Source organism: Saccopteryx leptura, chromosome 2 (assembly GCF_036850995.1).
Source record: "Saccopteryx leptura isolate mSacLep1 chromosome 2, mSacLep1_pri_phased_curated, whole genome shotgun sequence".
Lineage (NCBI taxonomy): Eukaryota > Metazoa > Chordata > Mammalia > Chiroptera > Emballonuridae > Saccopteryx > Saccopteryx leptura.
Genome location: NC_089504.1, coordinates 96,769,417 through 96,794,460, shown reverse-complemented (window position 1 = coordinate 96,794,460; position 25,044 = coordinate 96,769,417). Strand labels below are relative to the sequence as shown.

The window sequence follows — 25,044 nt, the reverse complement described above, 5'->3', positions numbered from 1 at the left end:
CAGGGTCCCTTTTTCTCCACATTTTTGCCAGCACTTGCCATTTGTTGATTTATTGATGATAGCCATCTGATAGGTGAGAGGTAGTGTGGTATCTCATTGTGGTTTTAATTTGCACTTATCTGGTGATTAATGATGTTGAGCAACTTTACATATATTGATTGGCCATCTGTATGTCTTCTTTGGAGAAGTGTCTATCCAGGTCATCTGCCCATATTTTAATTGGATTTTTTGGAGGGCATTGAGTTGTATGAGTTCTTTATAATTTGGATATTATGAGGTGTATTATCAGTAACTATGTTCTCCCATTCAATAGGTTGTCTTTCTGTTTCGTTAATGGTTTCCCTTGCTGTGCAAAAACCTTTTCGATATAGTTCCATTTGTTTATTTTTTCTTTTGTTTCCCTTGCTCAAGGAGATATGTCTGAAAAAATATGGCTAAGAGTAATGTCAGAGATTTTACTGCCTAGGTTTTCTCCTAGAAGTTTTGTGGTTTCAGATCTTACATTTAAATCTTTAATCCATTTTGAGTTTATTCTTGTATATGGTGAAAAATGTTGGCCTAGTTTCATTTTTTGCATGTACCTGTTTGATTTTCCCAACATCATTTATTGAGTAGACTGTTTTTACCCCATTGTTTGTTCTTTCTTCCTTTTTTTTTTTTTTTTTTTTTTTTCATTTTTCTGAAGCTGGAAACGGGGAGAGACAGTCAGACTCCCGCATGCGCCCGACCGGGATCCACCCGGCACGCCCACCATGGGGCGACACTCTGCCCACCAGGGGGCGATGCTCTGCCCATCCTGGGCATCGCCATATTGCGACCAGAGCCACTCTAGCGCCTGGGGCAGAGGCCACAGAGCCATCCCCAGCGCCCGGGCCATCTTTGCTCCAATGGAGCCTTGGCTGCGGGAGGGGAAGAGAGAGACAGAGAGGAAAGTGCGGCGGAGGGGTGGAGAAGCAAATGGGCGCTTCTCCTGTGTGTCCTGGCCGGGAATCGAACCCGGGTCCTCCGCACGCTAGGCCGACGCTCTACCGCTGAGCCAACCGGCCAGGGCTGTTCTTTCTTCCTTTTGTCATAGATTAATTGGCCATATAGGCATGGGTTTATTTCTGCTTTCTCTCTTTTGTTTCATTAATCTGTATGTCTGGTTTTATGCCAGTATCATGCTGGTTTGATTACTATATATTTGTATTATAGTTTGATATCAGGTAGTGTAATACCTCGCACCTTGTTCTTCTTTTTCAAGATCGCTATTCAGGGTCTTTTACATTTCCATACACATTTTTGGATAACTTGTTCTAGGTCTATGAAAAACTTTGTTGGTATTTTGATAGAAATTTTATTGAATCTTTGGATCACTTTGGATAGTGTGGATTTTTGAATGATGTTAATTCCTCCTACCCATGAGCACAGTATATCTTTCTATTTATTAGTATCTTAGACTTCTTTCTCCAGTGTTTTATAATTTTCCAAGTACAGGTCTTTTTTTTTAAATTTTTTATTTATTCATTTTAGAGAGGAGAGGGAGAGACAGAGAGAGAGAAGGGGGAGGAGCTGGAAGCATCAACTCCCATATGTGCCTTGACCAGGCAAGCCCAGGGTTTTGAACCGGCGACCTCAGCATTTCCAGGTAGACGCTTTATCCACTGCATCACTACAGGTCAGGCCCAAGTACAGGTCTTTTACTTCCCTGATTAAATTTATTCCTAGGTACTTTTTTCTGATGAATTATAAATGTGATTATTTTTTTAGTTTCTCTTTCTGATAGTTCATTATTGGTGTATAAAAATGCAACCAATTTCTGAATATTTATTTTGTATTTTGCTACTTTACTGAATTCTTTGATCAGTTCTAGTAGCTTTTTGGGAGAATCTTTAGAGTTCCCTACATATAATATTATGTCATCTGCAGATAGTGACAGTTTTATCTCTTCCTTCCCAATTTGGATACCTGTTTTTTCTTTTTCTTTTCTGATTACTGTGTCAAGTACTTTCAGTACTGTGTTGAATAAGTAAAATGTAGTAAGAGTAGACATCTCTGTTTTGTTCCTGATCTTAAGGGAAACGCTTTTAGTTTTTCCCTATTGAGTATGATGTTAGCTGTGGGTCTGTCATATATGGCCTTTATTATATTGTGGTATGTTTCTTCTGTTTTTACATTACTGAGTTTTTTTTAAAATCATAATTGGGTGCTGGATTTTGTCAAATGCTTTTTCTTAAGTATTTAGTTCCTTTTGCTTACTTTGGGATTTTTTTTAAGTGGTTCATTTAGGTGTAAGGTTAGATTGTTAATTTGAGATTTTTCTTTCTTCTTGAGGCAGGCCTGTGTTGCTATGAATTTTCCTCTTAGGACTGCTTTCACTGTGTCTCATAGATTTTGGGTTGTTGACTTTTCATTTTCATTTGTTTCAAAGTATCTTTTGATTTCTTCCTTTATCTCATTGTTTACCCATTCATTGTTTAGTATACATGTTATTTAGCTTCCATGTATTTATGTGTTTTTCTGTGTTGTGTTTTCTTATGTAATTGATTTCTGGTTTTATACCATTATGGTCAGAGAAGATGCTTAGAATAATTTCAATCTTAAATTTATTGAGGCTTGTTTTATGGCCTAACATGTGGTCTATCCTGGAAAATGTTTCAAGTACACTTGAAAAAAATATTTTGGGGTTCAATGCTCTGAAAATATCAATTAAATCCATTTGGTCTAATGTGTCATTTAAGGTCACATTAAGGTTCTTTGTTTGTTTGTTTTTTTGTCTGGAAGACTTATTCATTGATGTCAGCAAGGTGTTCAAGTTCCCTACTAACGCCTGACCAGGCGGTGGCGCAGTGGATAGAGCGTGGACTGGGACGCGGAGGACCCAGGTTCGAGACCCCAAGGTTGCCAGCTTGAGTGCGGGCTCATCTGGTTTGAGCAAAGCTCACCAGCTTGGACCCAAGGTCACTGGCTCAAGCAAGGGATTACTCGGTCTGCTGTAGCCCCACGGTCAAGGCACATATGAGAAAGCAATCAATGAACAACTAAGGTGTCACAACGTGCAATGAAAAACTGATGATTGATGCTTCTCATCTCTCCGTTCCTGTCTGTCTGTCCCTGTCTATCCCTCTCTCTGACTCTCTGTCTCTGTAAAAAAAAAATAAAAAAAGTTCCCTACTAACTATAACTGTGTAACTATTGGTCTCTCCCTTTATGTTTACTAGTATTTTTTCTTTTTTTTGTATTTTTCTGAAGCTGGAAACGGGGAGGCAGTCAGACAGACTCCCTCATCCGCCCAACCAGGATCCACCTGGCACGCCCACCAGGGGGTGATGCTCTGCCCATCTGGGGCGTCGCTCTGTTGCAACCAGAGCCATTCTAGCGCCTGAGGCAGATGCCACAGAGCCATCCTCAGCGCCTGGGCCAACTTTGCTCCAATGGAGCCTTGGCTGTGGGAGGGGAAGAGAAAAACAGAGAGGAAGGAGAGGGGGAGGGGTGGAGAAGCAGATGGGCGCTTCCCCTGTGTGCCCTGGCCAGGAATCAAACTCAGGACTCCTGCACGCTAGGCTGATGCTCTACCACTGAGCCAACCAGCCAGGGCCTACTAGTATTTGATTTATATATTTAGGTGCTGTTATGTTGGGTACGTAATTGTTTACAAGGTATATTTCCTCTTATCAGATTGATTCCTTTATCATTATGTAATAATGATCTTCTTTGTCTCTTGACATAACCTTTGCTTTAAAGTCTATTTTTTCTGATATAAGTATTGCTAGCCCTGCTTTTTAAAATTTTTGTTGGCACTAAATATTCTTTTCCATCCCTTTACTTTCAGTCTGTGTGTGTCTTTCATTCTGAGATGGGTTTCTTGTAGACAGCATATATTTATATATGGGTCTTGTTTTCTTATCCATTGAGCTGTCCTGTGTCTTTTGATTGGAGCACTTATTTCATTTACATTTAAAATGTAAATTGATTGCTACATAGTTATTGCCATTTTATTCTTTATAATTATGTTCTTTTTCTTATAAAAGTCTCTGCATTTCTTGAAATACTGGCTTGTTGGTGATGAACTCCTTGAGATTTTTCTTGTCTGCAAAGTTCTTTATTTCTCCTTCAATTTTAAATAATAAGAGCCTTGCTGGGTAGAGGTGTCTTGGTTATAGTTCCTTGCCTTTTTGTGTGTGTGTGTGACAGAGACAGAGTCAGAGAGAGGGACAGATAGGGACAGACAGACAGGAACAGACAGGAAGGGAGAGATGAGAAACATCAATTCTTTGTTGCGGTTCCTTAGTTGTTCATTGATTGCTTTCTCATATGTACCTTGACCAGGGGCTACAGCAGACTGAGTGACCCCTTGCTCGAGCCAGCGACCTTGGGCTCAAGCTGGTGAGCCTTGCTCAAAGCAAATGAGCTCGCGCTCAAGCTGGCGACCTCGGGGTCTCAAACCTGGGTCCTCCACATCCCAGTCTGATGCTCTATCCACTGCACCACCACCTGGTCAGGCTGTAGTTTCTTGCTTTTTATCACTTTGAATATTTCTTGCCAACCTTTCTATCCTGAAATGTTTCAGTTTAAAAATAGGCTGACAGTCTTATGCCAGTTTCCTTGTAGGTAACTGTCTTTCATTTACTAACTTTCAGGCTGGTTGAACACATTGTAGCAGCTGCTGTGTGGGGACTGCCCGACAAAACAGAATTTGCCCTAGCAGGGTCTGGCTCCTGTCAGGCTCTCTCTTTTGGTGGGCTGCTGGTGGAGTTAATTGGGTCATGCTCTGGTGTGGTCTGAAATTCACCACTCAGCGTATTGGTTTTGGGGACTCTTGAGAGGGAGTGCACTGCAGGTTAATGTCATGTAACCAGCCTTGGGCTACCTGGCTGGAGCTACCAAGGGCTCTGCAGTTTGTGGCCTGGGTGTGGGTGGGAGGGTCCAAGCTGCATACCAGCTTCAAGCCCAAGGCACCCTGAAATCTGCCTCCCCCTGCCAGCTGCCTATTAGGCTCAGATACTGGAAGAGCCTCTGGCAAGTTGCCTGAGATAGGTTCTCTGTGAGCCACCAGGTACAGACGGGTGATGTTTACTAGGTTTAGACTCTGTGCCTGTGCTGGGTCTGAGGCTATTCGGCATAAGTCTCAGGGTACAACAAGTCCAGCAGCCACCCACCTGGGACCCATGGCTCTTTTTAGTGGGGGTCTCAGGGAGGAGTCAGGATAAAGCCAGCGAAGTTCACCAGGCTAAAATAGACCAAGATTTGGCTGTGTGCAGGGGGTGCTCTATACAATATCAGAGGCACTGCTTGGGCACATAGGTTGGGTTCAGGTGGAATGGCCCTCCCCTCCAGTCCCGAAACTCAGTCTCTCCCCGTGTGACTCTGGCACTGTTCCAGCCTTCCTAAAGGTGCTCCGAACTCCTCAATAAGCTTTGCACCATGGGCGCAGGCTGGAGTTCGCTGAAGATGTTCCCATCAGAATGAATCCTGGCAAGGCAGGACCTGCAGGAGTTAGCAGGGGGAGGTATGCATGGAGGGGAATGCCCAGTTCAGGAAACATGGCATCCATGGGCAATGTGGTAGAGAGACTCAGCACAGGGATGCTTGCTGCTGTCACTGTAGCCCTCTCCCCACAGCCACATCACTCAATTTCTCCCTTTCTGACTCCGGTCCACTGTGATCTGCCATCCCTCTGCTCGAATCCAGGGTGAGTGCTGCTACTGAGATTCTGTGTACTGGCCGTTCAGGAGAGCTGACCCCTTCTCACCAGGGCTGGAGGAATCCCTGCTGATTTTCACAGCTAGATATTATGTGGGCTCTTCTTCCCAGCTCTAGTGCTCTGGAATTGAGGCCCCCTGCTCCTCTGGGGGAACCTTCACAGCTGGGGTAGCCCTCTGGATTTTTACCCACTTCTCGTGGGGGCGGGGCCAGACCCTTTCAGGTCTCTGCCCTTCCTGCCTGTCTTGGTGTGGGTGCCACCCTAAATCCTTAATAGAAGATTTCTGTTCTGCTAGTCTTCAGATGATTATTCAGGCTGATTGTTCCGTACTTGAGCCACTACTCTGATATGGTCCAGGGAGGAGCGAGTGTAACTTATATGTACTTTGCCGCCATCTTGCTGTCCCCTAATCATAGTTATTTTAATTCCTAGTATGATAATTCCATTATCCCTGCCATATCTGAGAGAGCATATCTTGTGCTTTCTCTGTCTCTTCAGGCTGTTTTTTTTTTTTTTTTGTATTTTAATATGCCTATTTTTTTTTTTTGTTGCAGAGCAACTATTTTAAAGGCAAGACAACTGTCCCCCTTATATGCCACAATCCGGAGATGCTCATTTTTAACTTCTGTACCTGTTTGCCTCTCTTTTTTTTTCTATGTGGATGTTGGGATGATTCAGTGTGCTGTTTTCTGTATCACTGCAGGAACATGTCCCTATCAGTACAACTTTTGGCTGCTCGGTGGTCTGTTAGGTAGATACTGACCTTCTAGCTCCCCTAATGCTGGATGTTTGGTTTGTGAGTTTTTAAATCTCTCCTGGCCCAGGGAGGCTACAGGGCAGTTATTCTTGCTGCAGTAATGGACATGGAGGCTGAGGGAGGTCCAGAGGGGCAGTGCCCTGGCTGACCTCTTCCTTTCCAACCATCTCAATGCTGCTGCAGGCCTGGGTGTGACCAGAACTCTGTCCACGGGAGCCTGGCATCTCAGCATGCTGGGCCCACATACCAGCTGTGCTATTGGTTCTGCAGGTGGCTGTCCCAGAGTGGCCTCAGTCCTTGAGCCTCTATTAGCAAAGGTGTGGTTCCTGGGCCATTGGACTGCCCCTCAGTCAGAGTGTGTGCAGACTGTGTTTACAAGGAAGGAGAGGCTGCTGCCCCAGACATCACCAATGAGGCCTGGTCATCCTCAGATATTAGTGAGACCTCTCACCATCCTGATGCCAGGCTGTGCAGCAGGGCCTCGAGTGGGTTCGCCTTCCCAGTGCCAGGGGGGCACATGATGACTGTGGGAGCAGGGGCAGAGGTTGCAGACTGTGCACTGGCTGGCCACACTGGGCTGTAGGCATCTGCTGGGCCCATGATACTGGCACACACAGGGTTGGAACTGTCAAAAACAGTTCTATTAGCTGCAATATACTAAAATCAGAGGTTTTTACCTAAAGATGTGCATTTCCAGTTTCTCTTGAAAAGTGAGGAGATCTGACAGTGCTCAGTACACATCCACAGTGTGCCCCCATGGGCCTGTGCAGACCTTGAGCTGCCGTCTCCTGTCTCCCATTCCTTAGGAAGCTGAGCAGGAACCCTGTCCCTTCACACCTGCCCACTCCTTCCCTGGGGGCCACGCACTGCATCCTCTGCACACAAGCAGGCCCATTTGGTGTGGTGTTCCAGATGACCACCAGGTCTCTGCCATGTGGAAACGTGGTGGGTCTCTGAGGGCCTGGCTGTGTGGAGACCTGTGACTGCTGGGGCCTCTGTTGTTTCCTTTTCCACGTTTCCTTAGAGTGCTTCAGGGCAAGTTCTCCTTATGCATCGGATTTCCTGCTTTCCGCTGTGTCCCAGAATAGCATGGACCTTGACTGATGGAAGGAGTGAAAGTTTGGTGGGCAGGCCTACTGCCCACTCTTGGCCTTTGTATCCTCATCTCACAAATGAGAGGGCTGGAGAGGATGGATTTTTGCTGAGAGTCCTTTCCTTCCTGATGCTGCAAGAGCCTTAAATTCTTGTCCACTGAGGCACTCTCAGGAAGTCCTGAGCACTTGGCATAAGTGCTTGATTTCTTTTTTTTTTTTTTTAAGTGAGAGGAGGGGAGATAGTGACACAGACTCCCTCACATGCCCCCACTGGGATCCACTGGCAACCCCTGTCTGGGCCAATGCTTAAATCAACTGAGCTATTTTTAGCACCTGAGGCTGACATACTCGGATGGACCAACCGAGCTATCCTCGGCACCTGGGGCCAGTGCTTGAACCAATTGAGCCACTGGCTCTGGGAGGGGAAGAGAGAGAGTAGGGGGAGAGGGAAGAAGAGAGAGGCAGATGTTCGCTTCTGTTGTGTGCCCTGACCGGGAATCGAACCTGGGACATCTGTACGCTGGGCTGACACTCTATGCACTGAGCAAACTGGCCAGGGCATAAATGCTTTATTTTGACCTGCAGTCTATACAGATATATTTTTGAGAGCCAGAGAGTATTATTTTAAAACCATGTTTATGTATACTTTTAAAAAAGCATATAGCTCTGATTGGAATCAAATTAGTTTATTAGGATTGTAATTGTTCTCTAAACTCTTTGAAAGTGGATAGCGATATGTACACATAAAAAAAATTCAACAATCAATAATTTGTCTCCAATAACAAGTCTGTTCCCTCCCCTCTGGCCACCTGACTTCCCCAGAGGTGGCCAGTGGGGTTAGGTTTCTGAGTCTTCCCAGAACATTCCAGTCACAGAGGAGCATGTGTATGCATTCCCTTCAGTGCCTCACAAAAGAATGGGCATGCATCTTACACCCTTCTGCAATGCGTGTTCTTTACGTTTAAAATAATACATCCTGTAGATTGTTCCTGATCAGTAAGTGTGGAGTTTGCACTTCTTCATGACACTCCATACATTTACCCAAGTGTCCCATGGATGGACCCCTGCTTGCTGCTGCAGTGACTGTCCTGTGTATACCTGTGCCGGGATACCTGTGCATTCTGGGAAGAGAGCCACAGACGAGTGAGCACGTGCTCTCAGCACCAGTGGCTCCACTCCAGAGGCTTTGTGGTCAATGCTTGTGTGGCTGCAGTGTCAGCATGCCCTGTGCTCCCAGCCTCCTAGTTCTGTGTCAGCTGATTGGTGCAATGGCTCACCGGTGGTGATGCGCTCTGTCCATATGTTGAAAAATCATTTATGTCCTTTCCTGTGAGCTGTTTACTTAAAGTCATGATTTAAAATCATGGTCTGGCAGTTCCATTGTGTTTTTTGCTATGAGAAAGAGTATCCTGTTTTTACACAGTCTTTCACAGGGAGACCGGGCCTCCCAGTGCCGCGTAAGACTCCGCAGAGAGCAGTCACTGATTTGGGCACTTATTATTATTTTTTCTGGTGTGGCTGTTTGTTGTTTGGATTCTTGTGTCAGTGAGACTGGCAACAGAGCGCCTTAGCAGGGCTGCGTGGGGTTGTCCCCCTGGTCTGTGTCTCCATGGGGTGCAGGAAGGAAGGGCCACATCTCCGTTGGGGACCACAGCCAACCCTTCCTTGGCCTTAATTAGAACCACGAGCCCAAGCACCTTCTTCCCGCTCTCCCACAAACACCTATCTAAACCAAACCTGCAGATGGGGGTTGTAACTTTTAGATGGTTTAGGAGTAAGATTTTAAGAAGGCAGCCCCTAGGAATGCATTGTTTCAGCTAAGTCGACATGAGGAACTTGGGTGCCCGGGGTGCTGTCCCCACTCTGGTCCCTCCAGCTGTTGTTTGGTCACAGGTTGGGTTCTGCTCAATATTGTGTTCTACACTGGAGTGAGTGTGCCGATGGGAAATCAAGGACTTCCATGATTCCTCTGGGACCAGGCGGCCCTTAGGTTTCTAGGTCAGGGGGTTTTAATGCCTCCAGGATGTTGGAGGTGAGCCAGGGGGAACTATTCCCTAAGAGCTGAGCAACAGGCTCCAAAGGTGAGTGACTACGCCCCACTGATGGAGGGCTTGTCTTAGGTCTTAGTACATGGTTTCTACCAGTCACACCTGTGGTTTCTTTTAGCAGATAATAGTCCAGAAATGCAGCGGAGTAGTAAATTCCTAGACAGCAAGGCTAATCTGGCTCCTTGGCACAGACTGTGGCTGAGGCCCGAGGATGCTAACGAGGAGTGAGTCTAGGACGTGGGCTCCGTGTGTGGGCTGCTCTTCTGGAAGAGGTTCTGTGTTCTCCTAAGAAGGGAGTTATAGCCCCAGGTCTCGGGGGCTGACGGGGCACAGCTCCAGCCCCACCCAGCACCCCAAGGGCCCTGCTGCAGCAGCTCCTGGTCCTGGCTTGTGTTTTCAAACGGGTCTGACTCCAAACCTTTCCAGAAGCTCTCTGCTCCAGTCTGGACCTGTTGCCAAGATAGTGTAATTGCCAGGACATATTGTTAAATAAAAGCCTCCCATGGCAAAACTAATTGCTGCTGGATCATCTCTAGACTTTGAGGCCATAGGTCAAAGGTCGTGGGGGAGGAGCAAAGTGACCCCTCACAGAGTCCCTTCTTCATCACCTGAAAGGGGCTTGCCTTGGCCAGGAGACTCCAGTCTTCGTGCCTGCAGGGTACAGGCTGGCCTGTGTCTGAGCCACACCAGCACCACTTCTGGGATATCCACACCAGAAACAGAGGCCAAAGGAGGTTGTGTAGGAATGCTGGACAGTCCAGGATGTCTCTCTAGGGACAACTGGCCAGGAGCCTGCATAAGGCAGCTCTGCCAAACACAAAAAGCCTGTCCCATTGAAGGAACCTTGAGACCCTGCAGCGGTGCCATGCAGGATCCTGGGTCCAGGACAGCTGGAAGGAATGTTGGGACACCTGGGGAAATGTGACTGTAAACACCGACGTTAGGATACATCTTGGTGGTTAACTTTGATGCTGTGGTTATAGTGCACCTGGCCCTGGTTTTAGGAGACGTCAAGCTGATGATTTAAGGGGGGGGGGGAGGGTCAGAGACATAAAACGGATGAGGCAAATTACCAACCATCAGAGAATGTGAGTGAGGGAAACGCAGGTACCCATCCTACTAATTTGTCAACATTTCTGTAAATTTTAAATTTAAAAAATAGAAATTAGGTGTAGAGAGCCCTCTCAGGCAACAGTGACATTGAGCATTGAGCAGGCAGAAAACTGTCACCTGTCGGCCTTTGCCCGAGTCCCTCTCTGTGCCAGGGGAGGGCCTGGGTCCTTTCTATGCCCGATTTGCACCCATTTGTAAATGCCTCAGGGCTGCACTGCGCCTGACTCAGGGCTCTTCCCTTGGACCTGTGCTGGCTCCCTGCCCCCCCCCTTCTTGTCCAGTTAATCTCCAACCCCCCCCCCACACACACACACACTACCTTTGGTGCCCCTCTCCAGGTGAAGGACTGAGATTAGGGATGTGAGTCACCTGCCCCAAGGCAGCCAGCGGAGAGGCATGTGGATGGATGTCGGGGACCTTGCCCTCTACCTCCTTCTGCTACAACAAGCAACATCGGTTTATAGTCATGACTGGCTTTTTTTTTTCTTTCGGAAGTGAGAAGCAGGGAGGCAGAGAGACAGACTCCTGCATGTGCCTGACTGGGATCCACCGGCATGCCCACTATGGGGTGGTGCTCTGCCCATCTAGGGCATTGTGGCATTGCTCCGTTGCAACTGGAGCCATTCTAGCACCTGAGGTGGAGGCCATGGAGCCATCCTCAGTGCCTGGACCAACTTTGCTCCAATGGAGCCTTGGCTGTGGGAATGGAAGAGAGAGATAGAGAGAAAAGAGGGGGGAAGGGTGGAGAAGCAGATGGGTGCTTCTCCTGTGTGCCCTGACCAGGAATCGAACCCAGGACTTCCACATGCCAGGCCAATGCTCTACCACTGAGCTAATCGGCCAGGGCCTGGCTGGCTTTGTTATTGAACTAGGAGAGAGGAGCAAACCCACGTGCCCCATATGAATGTATGCTTCTGTTGTAGCTGTAGATGTTTGTGTTTATCTTGTGGACTGTGATAAATTGAGAAGTTAAAGAAACGCAGCTCTCTGGGACTTGCTATCCTCACTCTACCCCTGGGCCTTCTCCATATTCCCACGAGCAGCATTCTCAGGGAGGACCTAGAGGACAGTGCAGGGTCCTCTCCAGCCAGCTTGCCCGTGGCTTCCATTCCCCTGGCTTCTATCCACCTATGGCTTTCGTTTCTCTCTGATGCTACATCCTACTGAAGGGAAGTGTAGAGAAGCACCGAAGAATGTGCCATGGCCAGAGAGACAAAACCTTGGGTGAAGTTGGGGTGTGGCTCAGCTGATCCGAGCTGATCGTCTCCTTGTAGATGGGAAGGGCCTGAGCTGGGGATCCACTCACCTCAGAGGCCTAGGGGAGTGTGGGTGGCACATATGGGAAGAGAGAATGAATGGGTGTTGACATTCTTCCCATGCAGACCTCTGTGATTCTATCTGGAATTTTGTTCTTTCTCAGCCACTTGCTGCCAGGAATGATAGCTTATGTTATGGTTCATCAGCCTAGCAGGGGAAAGTGATGATGGGACTGATGGTGATGATGATGATGATGTGATGGTGATAATGGTGGGGGTGATATGATGTAATGGTAATGATGATGGTGATGGTGTTGATGAAGGTGATGGTAATGGTGGTAATGATGATGATTTTGGTGGTGGTGATAATGGTAGTGGTTGTGATGATGGTGGTGGTGGTTGTGATGGTGGTGGTGGTGATGGTGGTTGTGATGATGGTGGTGGTGGTGATGGTGGTGATGATGCTGGTGGTGGTGGTGGTGGTGATGGTGGTGGTTGTGATGATGGTGGTGGTGGTTGTGATGGTGGTGGTGGTGATAGTGGTGGTTGTGATGATGGTGGTGGTGGTGATGGTGATGGTGGTGATGATGCTGCTGGTGGTGGTGGTGATGGTGGTGGTTGTGATGATGCTGGTGGCGGTGATGGTGGTCGTGGTGATGATGGTAGTGGTGGTTATGATGATGGTGGTGATGATGGTGGTGGTTGTGATGATGGTAGTGGTGGTTATGATGTGGTGGTGATGATGATGGTGATGGTAGTGATGATGATGGATATGACAAGCTGTAAAGTGCCTTTGAAGGCTCCTGTTGTGTGCCAGATATGATGCTGGACATTGTACGTACAACCCTTCTTGAGCTTACCTGCCCCACCAGCAGGGTCCAGAAGGACAGTTATCCTTTGCATTTCAGAGCCTGTTTTCATCCCTCTGGGCATCTAGTCCCTCCGCTTAGTCCTGGTTATCTATGGCTGTGTAATAGTTACTCCAAAGCGTAGTGGCTTCTGACAATAATCACACTGTTTTTTATCGTGAGTCAGCATCTTGGGCTCATCAGATAGACCTCATCTAGCCCCCAAAGCCCTATCATCACTCTGTGGCCAGGTCCCCCTGGGGCCAGGTGGAAGCCCAATGGTTCATGCAACTGCTCTACTGAATCCCCAGGCTGCTCACCTCCAGGAGGGAGTGAGGCCCCTTCTCTGTGGGCAGTGTCACCTGCCATCCCTGGGCTGTGTCAAGCACCCCACCCCCTGCACATGTGTCCCCAGGCCAGCCAGGTGCTCCTGGCTGTTTCCCACTCACTTGTGTGCCTTGTCCTATGGGGACCTGGCAGTATCAGAGGTCCAGCTTAGGAGGCTTCTTTGTGGAGTGCCAGCACCCAAAAAAGACAGAAAGAAGTGAACTGGGAAGGGACACTCAGAGGCCATTCCAGCCTTAAAACTAAAGCACAATTTGTGCTGCCTGTTACAGAGGGAACAAACACCCTTTTTGGTGACTTAGCAAAGTATAGAAAAGTGTGAAGAGCAAACGAGTGTGTCTTCATGGCACCAGCAGAGCCCTTCTGGGTGTCCCTCTACACCAGGGTTATAGTTTTAGTGTCTGTAGATCTTAAACATCTAAACTCAAAAATGTATACTACCTGCATTTTAATGGATGCATAATATTTCACCATGTGAGCGCAGCATGAACTGGTATCTGATCTCCTGGCTGGAGGTAAGTAATCTTGGGCTGACCCACCTTGCACATGAACCTTGTGTGAATTTTTTTTTCCCCTGTATTTTTCTGAAGCCGGAAACGGGGAGAGACAGTCAGACAGACTCCCGCATGTGCCCGACCAGGATCCACCTGGCACGCCCACCATGGGCGGCGTTCTGCCCACCAGGGGCGATGCTCTGCCCCTCAGGGGCATCGCTCTGTTGCGACCAGAGCCACTCTAGCACCTGGGGCAGAGGCCGAGGAGCCATCCCCAGCGCCCGGGCCATCTTCACTCCAGTGGAGCCTCAGCTGCGGGAGGGGAAGAGAGAGACAGAGAGGAAGGAGAGGGGGAGGGGTGGAGAAGCAGATGAGCACTTCTCCTGTGTGCCCTGGCCAGGAATCAAACCCGGGACTTCTGCACGCCAGGCCGACGCTCTACCACTGAGCCAACCGGCCAGGGCCCTTGCGTGAATTTTTATTTTTTGCCTTAGACTAGGTTTGTAGATGGGGAGTCACTGACCTGTAGTATAAAAACCTTTTTAAAGCTCTTGCATACATAACTATATTTCGGGAGCCTCCTCCCATGTTACCCTCTCCACAGGCAGGTGAGCACTTGGTCTTTGCAGCTGCGTCCCCATCATGACCATTATGTACAGATCAACTGTGCCACCACTGAGCTCCTGGGGGCCTCCCACTGGTGCTGCAGGGCCAGCCACATGAAGGGAGGCTCTACCCGTCTACTCGGGGATTGAAAGGGGCCACTTCCTTTTTGTGAGGCTCCTCCTGTAACAAAAGAAAAAAATGAACGTCAGAACAGGGTTACAGAAGTTGTGGTTTACATTAAATCAACACCCTTGACAACAACATTAGAAAAAACATGATGCGATCTAATTGTGGAGTCAGGACATAATTCCTCCCTTGATTCACAAATGCTAAGCAGTGGAATGTGGGGAGACCAGGCAGGACCATGGGAGCCTGTGCCCTGGGGGTGCTACTGTCCTGAAATTCTGTCCTGTCTCCCCACAGGAGGGCAGAACAGGGAGTAGAGCAGGGATTCCTGTGAAATGCTGCGTTCTCTCTTGTCCTGGTCCTTGGTGCTGCGAGGGTCTCATAACCATAGCAGCTCTGAGGGGCAGATCCAGGTTGCACACAAGGAACAGGCCTTCTCTGAGGGTGGAGAGGCTACTTGGGCAACTCTGATGAACTTTTGTGGCCTTGCAAGCATCTGAATTCTGCATTCTCCCGCCCCTTCAGTTTCTTTTTCTTGGCCTTTTTTGTTGTTGTTGTTGACTCATTCCTCTACTTCACCCACTTCCACCTTTGAAAATTCTGTTATCTTTCTACTTCCCCGGATCTGGACAGTAAGTTAGCTTTTATTTTTATTTATTTATTATCTTTTTTAAATGAGAGGAGGGGAGACAGTGAGGCACACTCCCGCATATGCCCTGACTGAGATCTACCCAGCAACCCCATTGATGGCTGATGCTTGGGTACAGAGCTATTTTTAGCACCTGAGGCTGATGCACTCCAATAGAGCTATCCTCAGCACCCAGGTCCATGCTTGAACAAATCAAGCCACTGGCTGTGGGAAGGAAAGAGGGAGAGAAGGAGGAGAGTGTGAGGGGAGAAGCAGATGGGTGCTTCTCCTGTGTGTCCTGACTGGGAATCAAACCTGGGACATCCATATGCTGGGCTGATGATCTATCCACGGAGCCACCGGCCAGGGCCAGTTAGCTTTAACCTTGTTTGAGGTTGACTCAGGGCCAGGTTTCAGGGTCACTGGTGACCGAGATCTAACCCATCTCCGGCCTCACAAGGTCATGTGCCACTAAAGATGCAGTGTCCTCCCTCCCTAGTTCTCACCTCCTGGCCCCTTTAGCAGGGTTCACTGTATGAGCTCACAGACAGAAATGCACAGGCACACATACCCACATGCATTACACACTTACGTACACGTGACTCCCACCCACATCTTTGTATTGGGTTTTCCATCAAAAGGAATTATACTATATACATTCTCCTGTTTTTTCCCCTGAGTTTTTTCCACCTCACGATATGTTGTGAATTTCTTTCCATGTCCGTATGTAAAGATCTTCATTCTTCTTATTTTAAAGTTAGTTTGTCAGTATCCTGGCCACGCAGTGCACTCTGCACTGTGTGTGCTGTGACGTACGTGGTGATAAGACACGGTGGTTTTCACATGCTTGATCACTTGCCTGACTATCTCAGCCACTGTGTGGCCACACTCTCAGAGCTGTGGGTCCTAGCTGTCAGCTCATGGTCCACAGTCCGTGGTGTGTGGGGCCTTGTCCCCTGTGCCCATGATGCACTTGGAGTGTCTTGCCCCCGCTTGGGCTGCGATGTACTACTCCCCACACGTGTCACTAGGCCAGATGGTGGCCTCCACTTCTCCTTTACTGCATGGGGCCTGGTTCATTCTTGGTTTCTGTCCCTGCTTTTCCCTCAACTGTCACACAGGCAGTGCGGTCCCTGGGTCCTTGGGAGACCTGCATGTTGATGGAAGCAACATGTGTTCATTTGAGTCAGCCTCCTAGGGCCCTGGGGCCCTGGGTGCTAGTGATCGGGATTCTTGGCTGCAGGAGGAACAGGCAGAACCAGCAGAGTATCTTAGGAGGTATCTTAGGTGGCACCCGTGACCTGTGCCCCTACCTACTGACCACAGCCTTCCATCAGGTCGCTGGGGATGGGCGGCCTGGATTTGGCCCCTGAAGCTCCTATATTCCAGGAAGGCCTGCAGCTGATGGGGCCACTGCAGTTCATTGGCTGTGTCTCTTTGCTGAGGTGTCAGAGCCATTGAGGTTGTAATTGTTCTGTTTTAGAACCGATAGCTGATGGTTTTTTCCTCTCCCGTCCTCTCTTGTGGCCTCATAGTACCTCCCTCAGCTCCTGGTCTTTTCCCCTCTGCCCTGAGTTCAGTGCCTGGGCTCGTAGCTCTCTCCCCCTCTCTCCTTCTCTCCTCTCTCTCCTCTCCCTTTTTCCCTCTCTCCTTTTCTCCTTTTCTTCCTCTCTCCGCCTCTCCCCTTCCCCCTTTCTCCCTCTCTCCCTCTCTCCCTCCCTCTGCCTCCGCCTCTCTCCCTTTTCTCCCTCTCTCTTTTCCCTCACTCCCTTTCTCCCTCACTCCCTTTCTCCCTCACTCCCTTTCTCCCTCTCACCTTTTCTCCCTCTCTCCCTCTCTCCCTTCTCTCCCTTTCCCATCTCTTCCTCCATATCCTCTTCCTGCCTTCCCTGGCCTCTAGCCCTTGGCTTTGCATAACCACCTAGGTGACAGTCTCCATTTGGGCCCATCTTGGGTCTGGACTGCCTTGTGCAGATGTGGTGATCTTGGGGACACAGATGTAGCTAGCTAGCTGGCACCCCTCACCTTTCATATGTACCTGGACCTTCAGGAGGTAACTTGTAACCCCTGCTGGGGCTGGAGCATGGGGCGGGCTCTAGGCCTGCTTCCCAGGAGGGTGGGCTTGGTGCTGTGAGGACCATCCTCCCTGCTCCTTGGCACACCCAGGCCCTCACCCAGAACTGCCTTTGTCCACACAGCCCCGGCACACACACCACCTGGGGCCAGGGGCACGCAAGGCCTCAGTCACCCTGCTGCAGACATGGTAATTTGAGTAGGCCAGGCCAGGCGTGCTGAGCCCCCACATCCAACCCCCTGGTGGGGAACCCCTGCTGCAGCCCCTCAGCCCCTTCCTGTGGCCCAGGCCCTGAGCATCTTTCAGGTGAAAGGTGGCTCCAAGTTGTTCGGGGCAGAACGAGGGACCTACCATCGCTGCCTGTTACTTTCCCTCTCAGTCCTGGGCTACCATCCTGTCCAGGAGAGACCTACACTGTCAGTGAATGGTGATGTGAAGAGGGAGCCCCAGGGGGTGGGGTGTCAGCATGCTCACGGTCATGACCTCTGGGACTCAGCTTCTCACCTGTCACGTGGGCTGGTCCCCTCTACCTTCCAAAACACAGTGGGTTTCAGGGCAACAGTGGTGCTTGGGGAGCCTGTCCTGGTAACCAGGGCTGAGGACTACCCACTGGGGGGGTTGTATTTTAAGGTATGTTGATATCCTTTGTTTTGATTGACCTGGAAGTCAACCCCCATGCAGTCTTTGGGGGTTGGCACTGAGAGCCTGGTGGGAGAGACTGCTGCTCTCCTTGCAGGCCCCCAGCACTCCTGTGGTCGGGGCAGACACAGGTACAGGTTAGCCATGGGTATGTGTGGCCCCTACTGGGACAGAGGCAGACCCACCAGGGAGGTAGGCTGTCCTGAGTGTCTGTTCTAGGAGCTGCCAGTGAGAAGACAGCCTAGAGCCACTGCTGGGTGTGGACCCAGGGTGTGGATTCAGGGTGCAGACTTGAGGTGTGTACAGGTGTGTAGAATTTGGCCATGGACATGGGGTGTGGATTCTGGATCCAGCTTCTGTTCCTGGCCGGTCCTGACCAGGTGCAGGGCTCTGCTCTGCCTCTCACTCCAGCCCATGGCCCCCGGTGCGTGTGGGCAGTGCGAGCTTACCGAATGCGCAGCTGTGCACTGCTCGGCCTCAGCCACCTCCGTCCCAGTGTGGTCACTCGTATCGTGAGGCCATTTGACGGATGAGCAGACTCAGGCCGGCCAGCCCACGTCAGTGCTGTGGAGACAGACCACCAGTGGTCTGGCTGCCATTGCCTTCCTCGTGTGCCTTCGCTAAGATGGGGTGTTTGGTTGTGATAAATTTGTCAGGTGAAACTGATACGGTGTGATTTTACTGCACCTTCAGTGGGTTGGTAAGGGACGTCTCTTTCCGGCAATTGTCGGGTGCCTGTTCTGTCTGACTGTGCCCTAATCTTCCGCGAGGAAGAAGGGTAGGAACACTTCACTGTATTTCTTGTAAATGTTTTTTATATCTTGCCCTTGAAAGTTTGTGTTCATGATTTGGAGCACTTTCAATCTATCAGTGTTCTCTCTGATGTCTTCTCCGATTTTCTGTGTTTGTCTAGAAAGTAACTTGCGTCGTGAGGGCAAACACATCCTTACGTCCAGCTTCCCTGTATTCTTCAGTGAAGAGTTGACACTTCAGACCGCTTTCTTTATTTCAGGGTGTGTTCTGAGGTGGAGTGAACTTCATGACTTTAAAAACGTGTGCCGAGGTCTTTCTGGGCTGCAGGGTCTGTCCCCAGAACTGCGGGGTGTGGCAGCTGCACAGGTAGCATTCTGCCTTGGTGGCCTGCAACGGGTCCTGTCTGTTTAGTGTGGGACCAGGGCCTGGCATGAGGGGAGGGCTGTCTCACTGAACAGTGAGGAAACCTTTGGGTCTAGGCAGACATCTAACTTCTCGTGCTTCAGTTTCCTCATTGTACAACATGGCTAGCACTAATCATCCCCATTGTGGCAGGGTTCTTCCAAAATAAGACATTTAGAGCACTTGCTGCTGCCCAATCCAGACTGAGCGGTCAGCCAGCATTAGCAATAATGGGACTCGTGCTGGTAACGGGGTAGTGTCACTCTTACAAGGTCAGGGTTTTGTTTTGTTTTTGTTATCATCGAGATAAAATTCATGTAACATAAAATCAACCATTTAAAGTGAATATTTCAGGACATTTCAGAGTGTTGTGCAACCATCTTCTCTATCTAGTTCTAAAACATTTCATCCCAAAGGTGACCTCATGACCACTAAACAGTCCCTGCCCTTTCCCCTCAACCCCTCACCCCCAGTACCACCAGTCAGTCTTCTGTCTAATATGGGCATTTCATATAATTAGGGTCATACAAGATATAGCCTTTCATGTCTGGCTTCTTTCACTTGTAATTTTTTTTTTTAAGTTCATCCATGTCATAGTATCTGATCACTCTCCATTTCTTTTCTTTTTTTCTTTTTTTTTTTTTTTATAGAGACAGAGTCAGAGAGAGGGACAGATAGGGACAGACAGGAAGGGAGAGAGATGAGAAGCATCAATTCTTTGTTACAGCTCCTTATTGTCGTTGATTGCCTTTTCATATGTGCCTTGACTGGGGAGGCGGGGCTACAGCAGAGAGAGTGACCCCTTGCTCAAGCCAGTGACCTTGGGCTCAAGCCAGTGACCTTGGGCTTCAAGACAGCGACCTTTGGGTTCAAGCCAGCGACCATGGGGTCATGTCTATGAGCCCACACTCAAGCCAGTGAGCCTGTGCTCCGTCTCCCAGTCCGATGCTCTATCCACTGTGCCACCGCCTGGTCAGGCCATCTTCCATTCCTTTTTAAGGTTGAATAATACTCCCTTGAATGGATACACCATAGTTAGTTTATCCATTTATCAGTTGATGGACGTTTGGCTTGCTTTCATCTTTTGGGTATTGTGACTAATGCTGCTATGACGTTTGTGTAAAAGGATTTGTTTGAGTACCTGTTCTCAGTTCTTTTGGGTATGTGCCTACAAGTGGAATTGCTGGGTCACATGCTAATCCTGTCTTTAACTTTTTGATAAACCACAATACTGTTTTCATAGAAACCACACCATGTTACATTTGTACCAGCCATGTTAAGAGGGTTCTAATTTCTCCACATCCTTCCCAGAACTTTGTTATTTTCCTATTTTGTTTTTTCTTTTTTAAAATTATAGCCATCCAGCTCTGTATGATTGGCTCAGTGGTAGAGCGTTGGCTTGACATGTGGATGTGCCGGTTCGATTCCTGGTCAGGGCACACAGGAGAAGCGCCCATTTGCTTCTCCAACCCTCCCCATCTTTCTTCTCTCTCTCTCTTTCTCTCTCTGTCTCTCTTCCCCACTCCCCTCCCTCCTGTAGCCATGGTTCAACTGGAGCAAGTTGGCCCCAGGCACTGAGGATGGCTCCATGGCCTCCATCCACCTCAGACAGTAAGAAGAGCTCAGTTGCTAAGCAATGGAACAATGCCCCAGATGGGCAGAGCATCACCCTGTAGTGGGTTTGCCGGGTGGATCCCAGTGGGGCACATGTAGGAGTCTGTCTCTCTGCCTCCCCTCCTCTCACTGAATAATAAATAAATAAAATTATAAGGTGGTATGTCATCAATTTGACTTGCATTTCAGTGGCATGCAGATGACTAAGGATGTTGAATATTTTTGCACAACCTTGTTAGCCAAGTGTATCTCATTTTGGGGGAAATACCTATTCAAGTCCTTTGACTATTTTTTAATTGGTTTGTTTGTTTATTTTGTTATTGAGTGTTATAGATTTTTTTATGTATTCTGGATGCTAGATCCTTATCAAGCATATGATTTGAAAATTTTTTCTTCTGTTGTCTTTTCACTTTCTTGATAGTATCCTATAATGTATAAAAGTTTTAAATTTTAATTATATCCAATTTATTTTGTTGTTTTTGCTAATGCTTTTGGCATCATATCTAGGAATCCATGATCAAATCCAAGGCTATGAAGATTTCCCTCTGTTTTCTTCTAAGACTTCTGTAGTTTTAGCTCTCATATTGAGATTGTTATTCCTTGAGATTGTTATTCCATTGTCAGTTAATTTTTATATATGGTGTAAGAAAGGAGTTCAAGCTTTAATCTTTTGATATCCAGTTGTTCCAGCATGATGGTGCTGCCTCCTGGGAGATTGGTGGCCGTGTCCCCCAGGGGTTCCAGAGGGACCCTGCCCATGGCTCTCAGCTGCCTCCAGTGAAGTGACCCCCTTAGCCTCCCTGAGCTCTGTGGTGACAGGACAGTGACAGTTTTCACAGGTTCAGGCCTGCTGGACCATCTGGTCCCTCCCCTCTCCTGGTTGTGCAGTGGTTAGGCCTTTCTTGCCCCGCCTACCCTCCTGCCTCCTTATCCTCTGACTTGTTCCTGTGGGCCACTGACCCCCCCACACACTCTACCCCATCTGCGCTCACACTGCCCTGGCCCTTCCTAGAGGTGAGCAAGAGCTGCCCGGGAGCTTTGCGGGGGAAGTGCTCATGGTGTTGTTGAACACCAGTGATGTCTGTTTCCTGCATTTCAGCTGTGTTGGAGTAGAAGAGGAGGAGGCCCCAGATATCGACATATACCACTGCCCCAACTGTGAGAAAACCCACGGGAAGTCCACTTGTAAGTACTGCACCACGCAGCTGCCTTTTGGGTCTGATCGATTCCCAGTATGGCTTGTTGGGGTAAAACTCCCTGGTGGTCACAGCCTGGTGCTTGGGGACCACCTCTGGCATCCTTTACCACCCCTTATGGCCTTGTCGGGCCCACTGCTGCCCTTCCTGATTGGCTCCTGCACTCACAGCCACTGTGCAGATACTCCGTTGGCTCTCAGAGGCCTCAGTAGGGGCTGTAAACTCCAGCACCTGCAGGCACCAAGCTCGTCTGAGACAGGGGCATGATTCAGGGCCGTCCAGGGGGCTGCTCAGCTCAGCCCTGCCCAGCTGACCAGCCTCCATGCCGAGGTCTTAAAATTGGTATCATGGGAATCTGATAGTTCTCCTTTCTCCACCCCTGCAGGGAATCTTAGGCCATTTCCTGCTGTTTGCCCACCCCAAGGGTTTTATCCCCCCTCTTCCTCTGGTCTTTTGGGGGTGTGGGGGTTCCTTTGGGGGATCCCCAACGTGCAGGCTTATCCAGGATGGCTCCAAGGTATCCATGTCACAGCTGAGAGGTGAGTTCCAAGGCTGAACTCACTGAGGGTGGGGTGCTCTGGTGTGCAGGGAAAATGGGAGGGACTGGCCTGGGGGCAAGACAGATGGCATGGGGGGTGTTAACGTGGCCTCTGGTTTCCAGCCTGGGGGCTGCTCACAGAAGGTGTGGGCTGGTGGACACTGGCCTTGGCTATTGACAGGTCACGACCTGCCATCCTGAGGCCAGAAAGTCTGCAGTTTCTAACTTACCCTCATACCCTGAGTACTTGACAGCACTGGCGTCTGCTCTAACTACGTGGTCATTCATCTTGTCCTGTACTCAGCAGATACAGGAGGGTGACGACCACCCTGTGGGTTAACCACCTGGTGGCATTCATGGCACCTCCTGGGTCACTGGGAAACCTCAGGCCTGGGAGAGATGAATGGGGTAGGGACTTGGGGTTCTACTGCGTGACCGTGGGGGCAGGGATCCAGGGACAAAGCAGGGCTGGATCAGAGACTCCTCCAGACCCCTCAGCAGAGCCCAGTGTCCTGGGAGGCACAGTCTTAGGGGGCTCGGGAAGGATGGAGCCCCCTCTGTGCGGTTCGGGGCTGCATGAATGGGGCTGGGACTGGGTTACAGCGGGGTGTGAGGTGGGCACTGGTGTGTGCACAGTGCAGTTTCTCCATCGCCCTGCATGTCCTCAGAAGCACCCTGTCCTGATGATGACAGCTTGCCTGCTGTTGGGGGTACGTGCACCTGTTTCACCCAGCCCCTGTTCCTGTGCTCCTGGGTTTGGACGGAGGTCCAGTTGTCCACAGTGGCCTGTTACTGCCACTTAAAGTCAAGTATAGGTGTTTGGGTGCAGGGACGGCAGCCTGGTGGGACCCAGCAGCCCCTCTCTGGTTGTGCATATGTACATGTGTGTTTGTGCGCATATGTGCATGTGTGCGTGCACGTATGTGAGGGTATGCAGGTACATGTTGTGTGTACACGAGTGTTTGCATGTGTGTCCATAAGTGTCTGTGTGTGTTCATGTGTGTGTGTATGCATGCATTTTTGCTCTGCTTGTCTAACGTTATTGGTGGTCATATGCTACCAGGGACAAAGGTAAGGTTCTAGCACCTTCCACCAGTGTGTACTCAGATTGCCCATCATTCTCTATTTAAAACTAGTCTGTGATCTGTCTGAGCCTGTCTGTGACATTCGCATTAGTTTTTGCCACATCAACTCAGTCACACCCTTCACAGTAAGGCCCCTGGGGACAAGAGGCCCCTCAATGTCACTGTCTCCAGGGGAGCCCCAAACTATGGGCTGTGCTGGAGGCCCTCGAGGCTCTAGGCCGGCCTCCTCCCCTCCCCTGCGTGGGGTTTGCAGCAGGCATAGCATGGTGAGGAGGGGGAGCCCACAGGTTTTCCCTGTTCACATAGATTTGGTGCAAGGCCCAGTGGTTCCCATGGGAACTCAGCAAGCTGTACCCTTTGCCAGTTGACACGAAGGCTCACGGAAAGCAGGTGGCATACCCTTAACATGGTTCTGACCCAGCATTGCTTCTCCTTAGCTCTGTGGCTGCTTAAGAGGTTCCTTTACTCACTGACTCCTCACTGTGACCCTCCCTGCGGCTGGCCTCACTGTCACACAGCCAGGTGGTGTTGCCCCACCCTCCATACGTCCCACTGGGCAGCTGTCCTCAGGGTAATGCATTATCAGAGAGGGATGTTGGGGTGCCACAGGCAGGAGGACTCTCAGCCCCTAGGCTTGGGGGTGTCCCAGGTTCTGGAGAGGGGAAGGAACCCTCTCGCCAGAGCTGCAGGGGGCCGGCAGAGCTCAGGCCCTGCCTCGCAGCTCTGTCCCTGGCTGCTGTCCCGCCTGCATGCTCCAGCCACAGCGTCAGGCAGGGTGGTCTCTCCACAGGCTGGGGGAGTTGCTGAGTCCTGTGTGAGGGTCTGGAAGGCCAGGTGGCCCTGGACGACCCCAGCTGCCAGGCAGCACGTGCTGCTCAGGCCCAGCTTCAGCGGGCACAGGGAGGTGCCGCTTTCTCCTCCTGCCCACTGCAGCCCAGCGCGTCCCGCCCCCTGGCCTCATGCTCCCTCCAATACTCAGCTTTCCCCATGGCCTCCTGGGACAGGGCACCCAGCGCCAGGCGGTCTGCATCCTCGTGCCTCTGCATCCTCTCCTACCAGAGACCCTGAGATGGCTCCAGCCTCTGTCTCCACCCCCGGGGGTGGGGCTGCCCGGGGACCACACTGCCTCGTGGAGGCAGGGGCAGATGCAGGTGCCAGATCAGGCATTCTCAGGCCCTTCTGGGAGAACAGCGGCTGGGGAGCCTGGGGGGTGTCCCCACCTTGCCAGCCAGGAGGGGCTCACATGGAGTCTCCTCCTCAGCGCCTCCTTTCTCCTCCTGTGCCCTCTTGCCGGCCCCCACACAGCACTAGGATCGCCTGTCTCTTGTCAGTCAGCCTCTGCTATCTGCAGTGTCATGGCTGCTACTGTGCGTCCTAGGCTTCCCTTCTCATCCTGCCTCAAATCCTGGATGCACTGGTCCCCCTCATAGCTGGGGACCCCCTTAGAGCCAGGCTCCAAGGGGCCGGCAGCCCACCCCCACCCCCCTGATTCATGTGGACGGCCTGGACCCAGGAAGCTGGGCATCTAAACCCTTGTGCATCACTGCTCGGCCTTTGGGCTAAGGTCAAGCCTTGTACACACAGGATGTCCCAGGGTCACTTTCTGATGCAACTGCAGGCCCAGCAGAAAGGACAATGACGTTTAGGTTATTTTTAGAGTCAGGGAGCTGGGCTGTGATTGGGGTGGTGTCCACACTCCAGGGCCTTGCCTTTGCTATGAGCACCTACTCTAAGCCCCCTGGGCT

At 50.1% G+C, this 25,044-nt stretch overlaps 1 protein-coding gene across 1 annotated transcript in view; it reads left to right on the top strand.

The window, feature by feature from the left end:
* PHF2 (PHD finger protein 2) overlaps positions 1-25,044 on the top strand; it is a 92,407-nt gene that overhangs the window by 27,328 nt on the left and 40,035 nt on the right. The window contains exon 2 of the mRNA XM_066368349.1: positions 21,580-21,665. Coding sequence (XP_066224446.1) covers positions 21,580-21,665 — 86 coding nt within the window. The remainder of the gene's footprint in view (positions 1-21,579; positions 21,666-25,044) is intronic.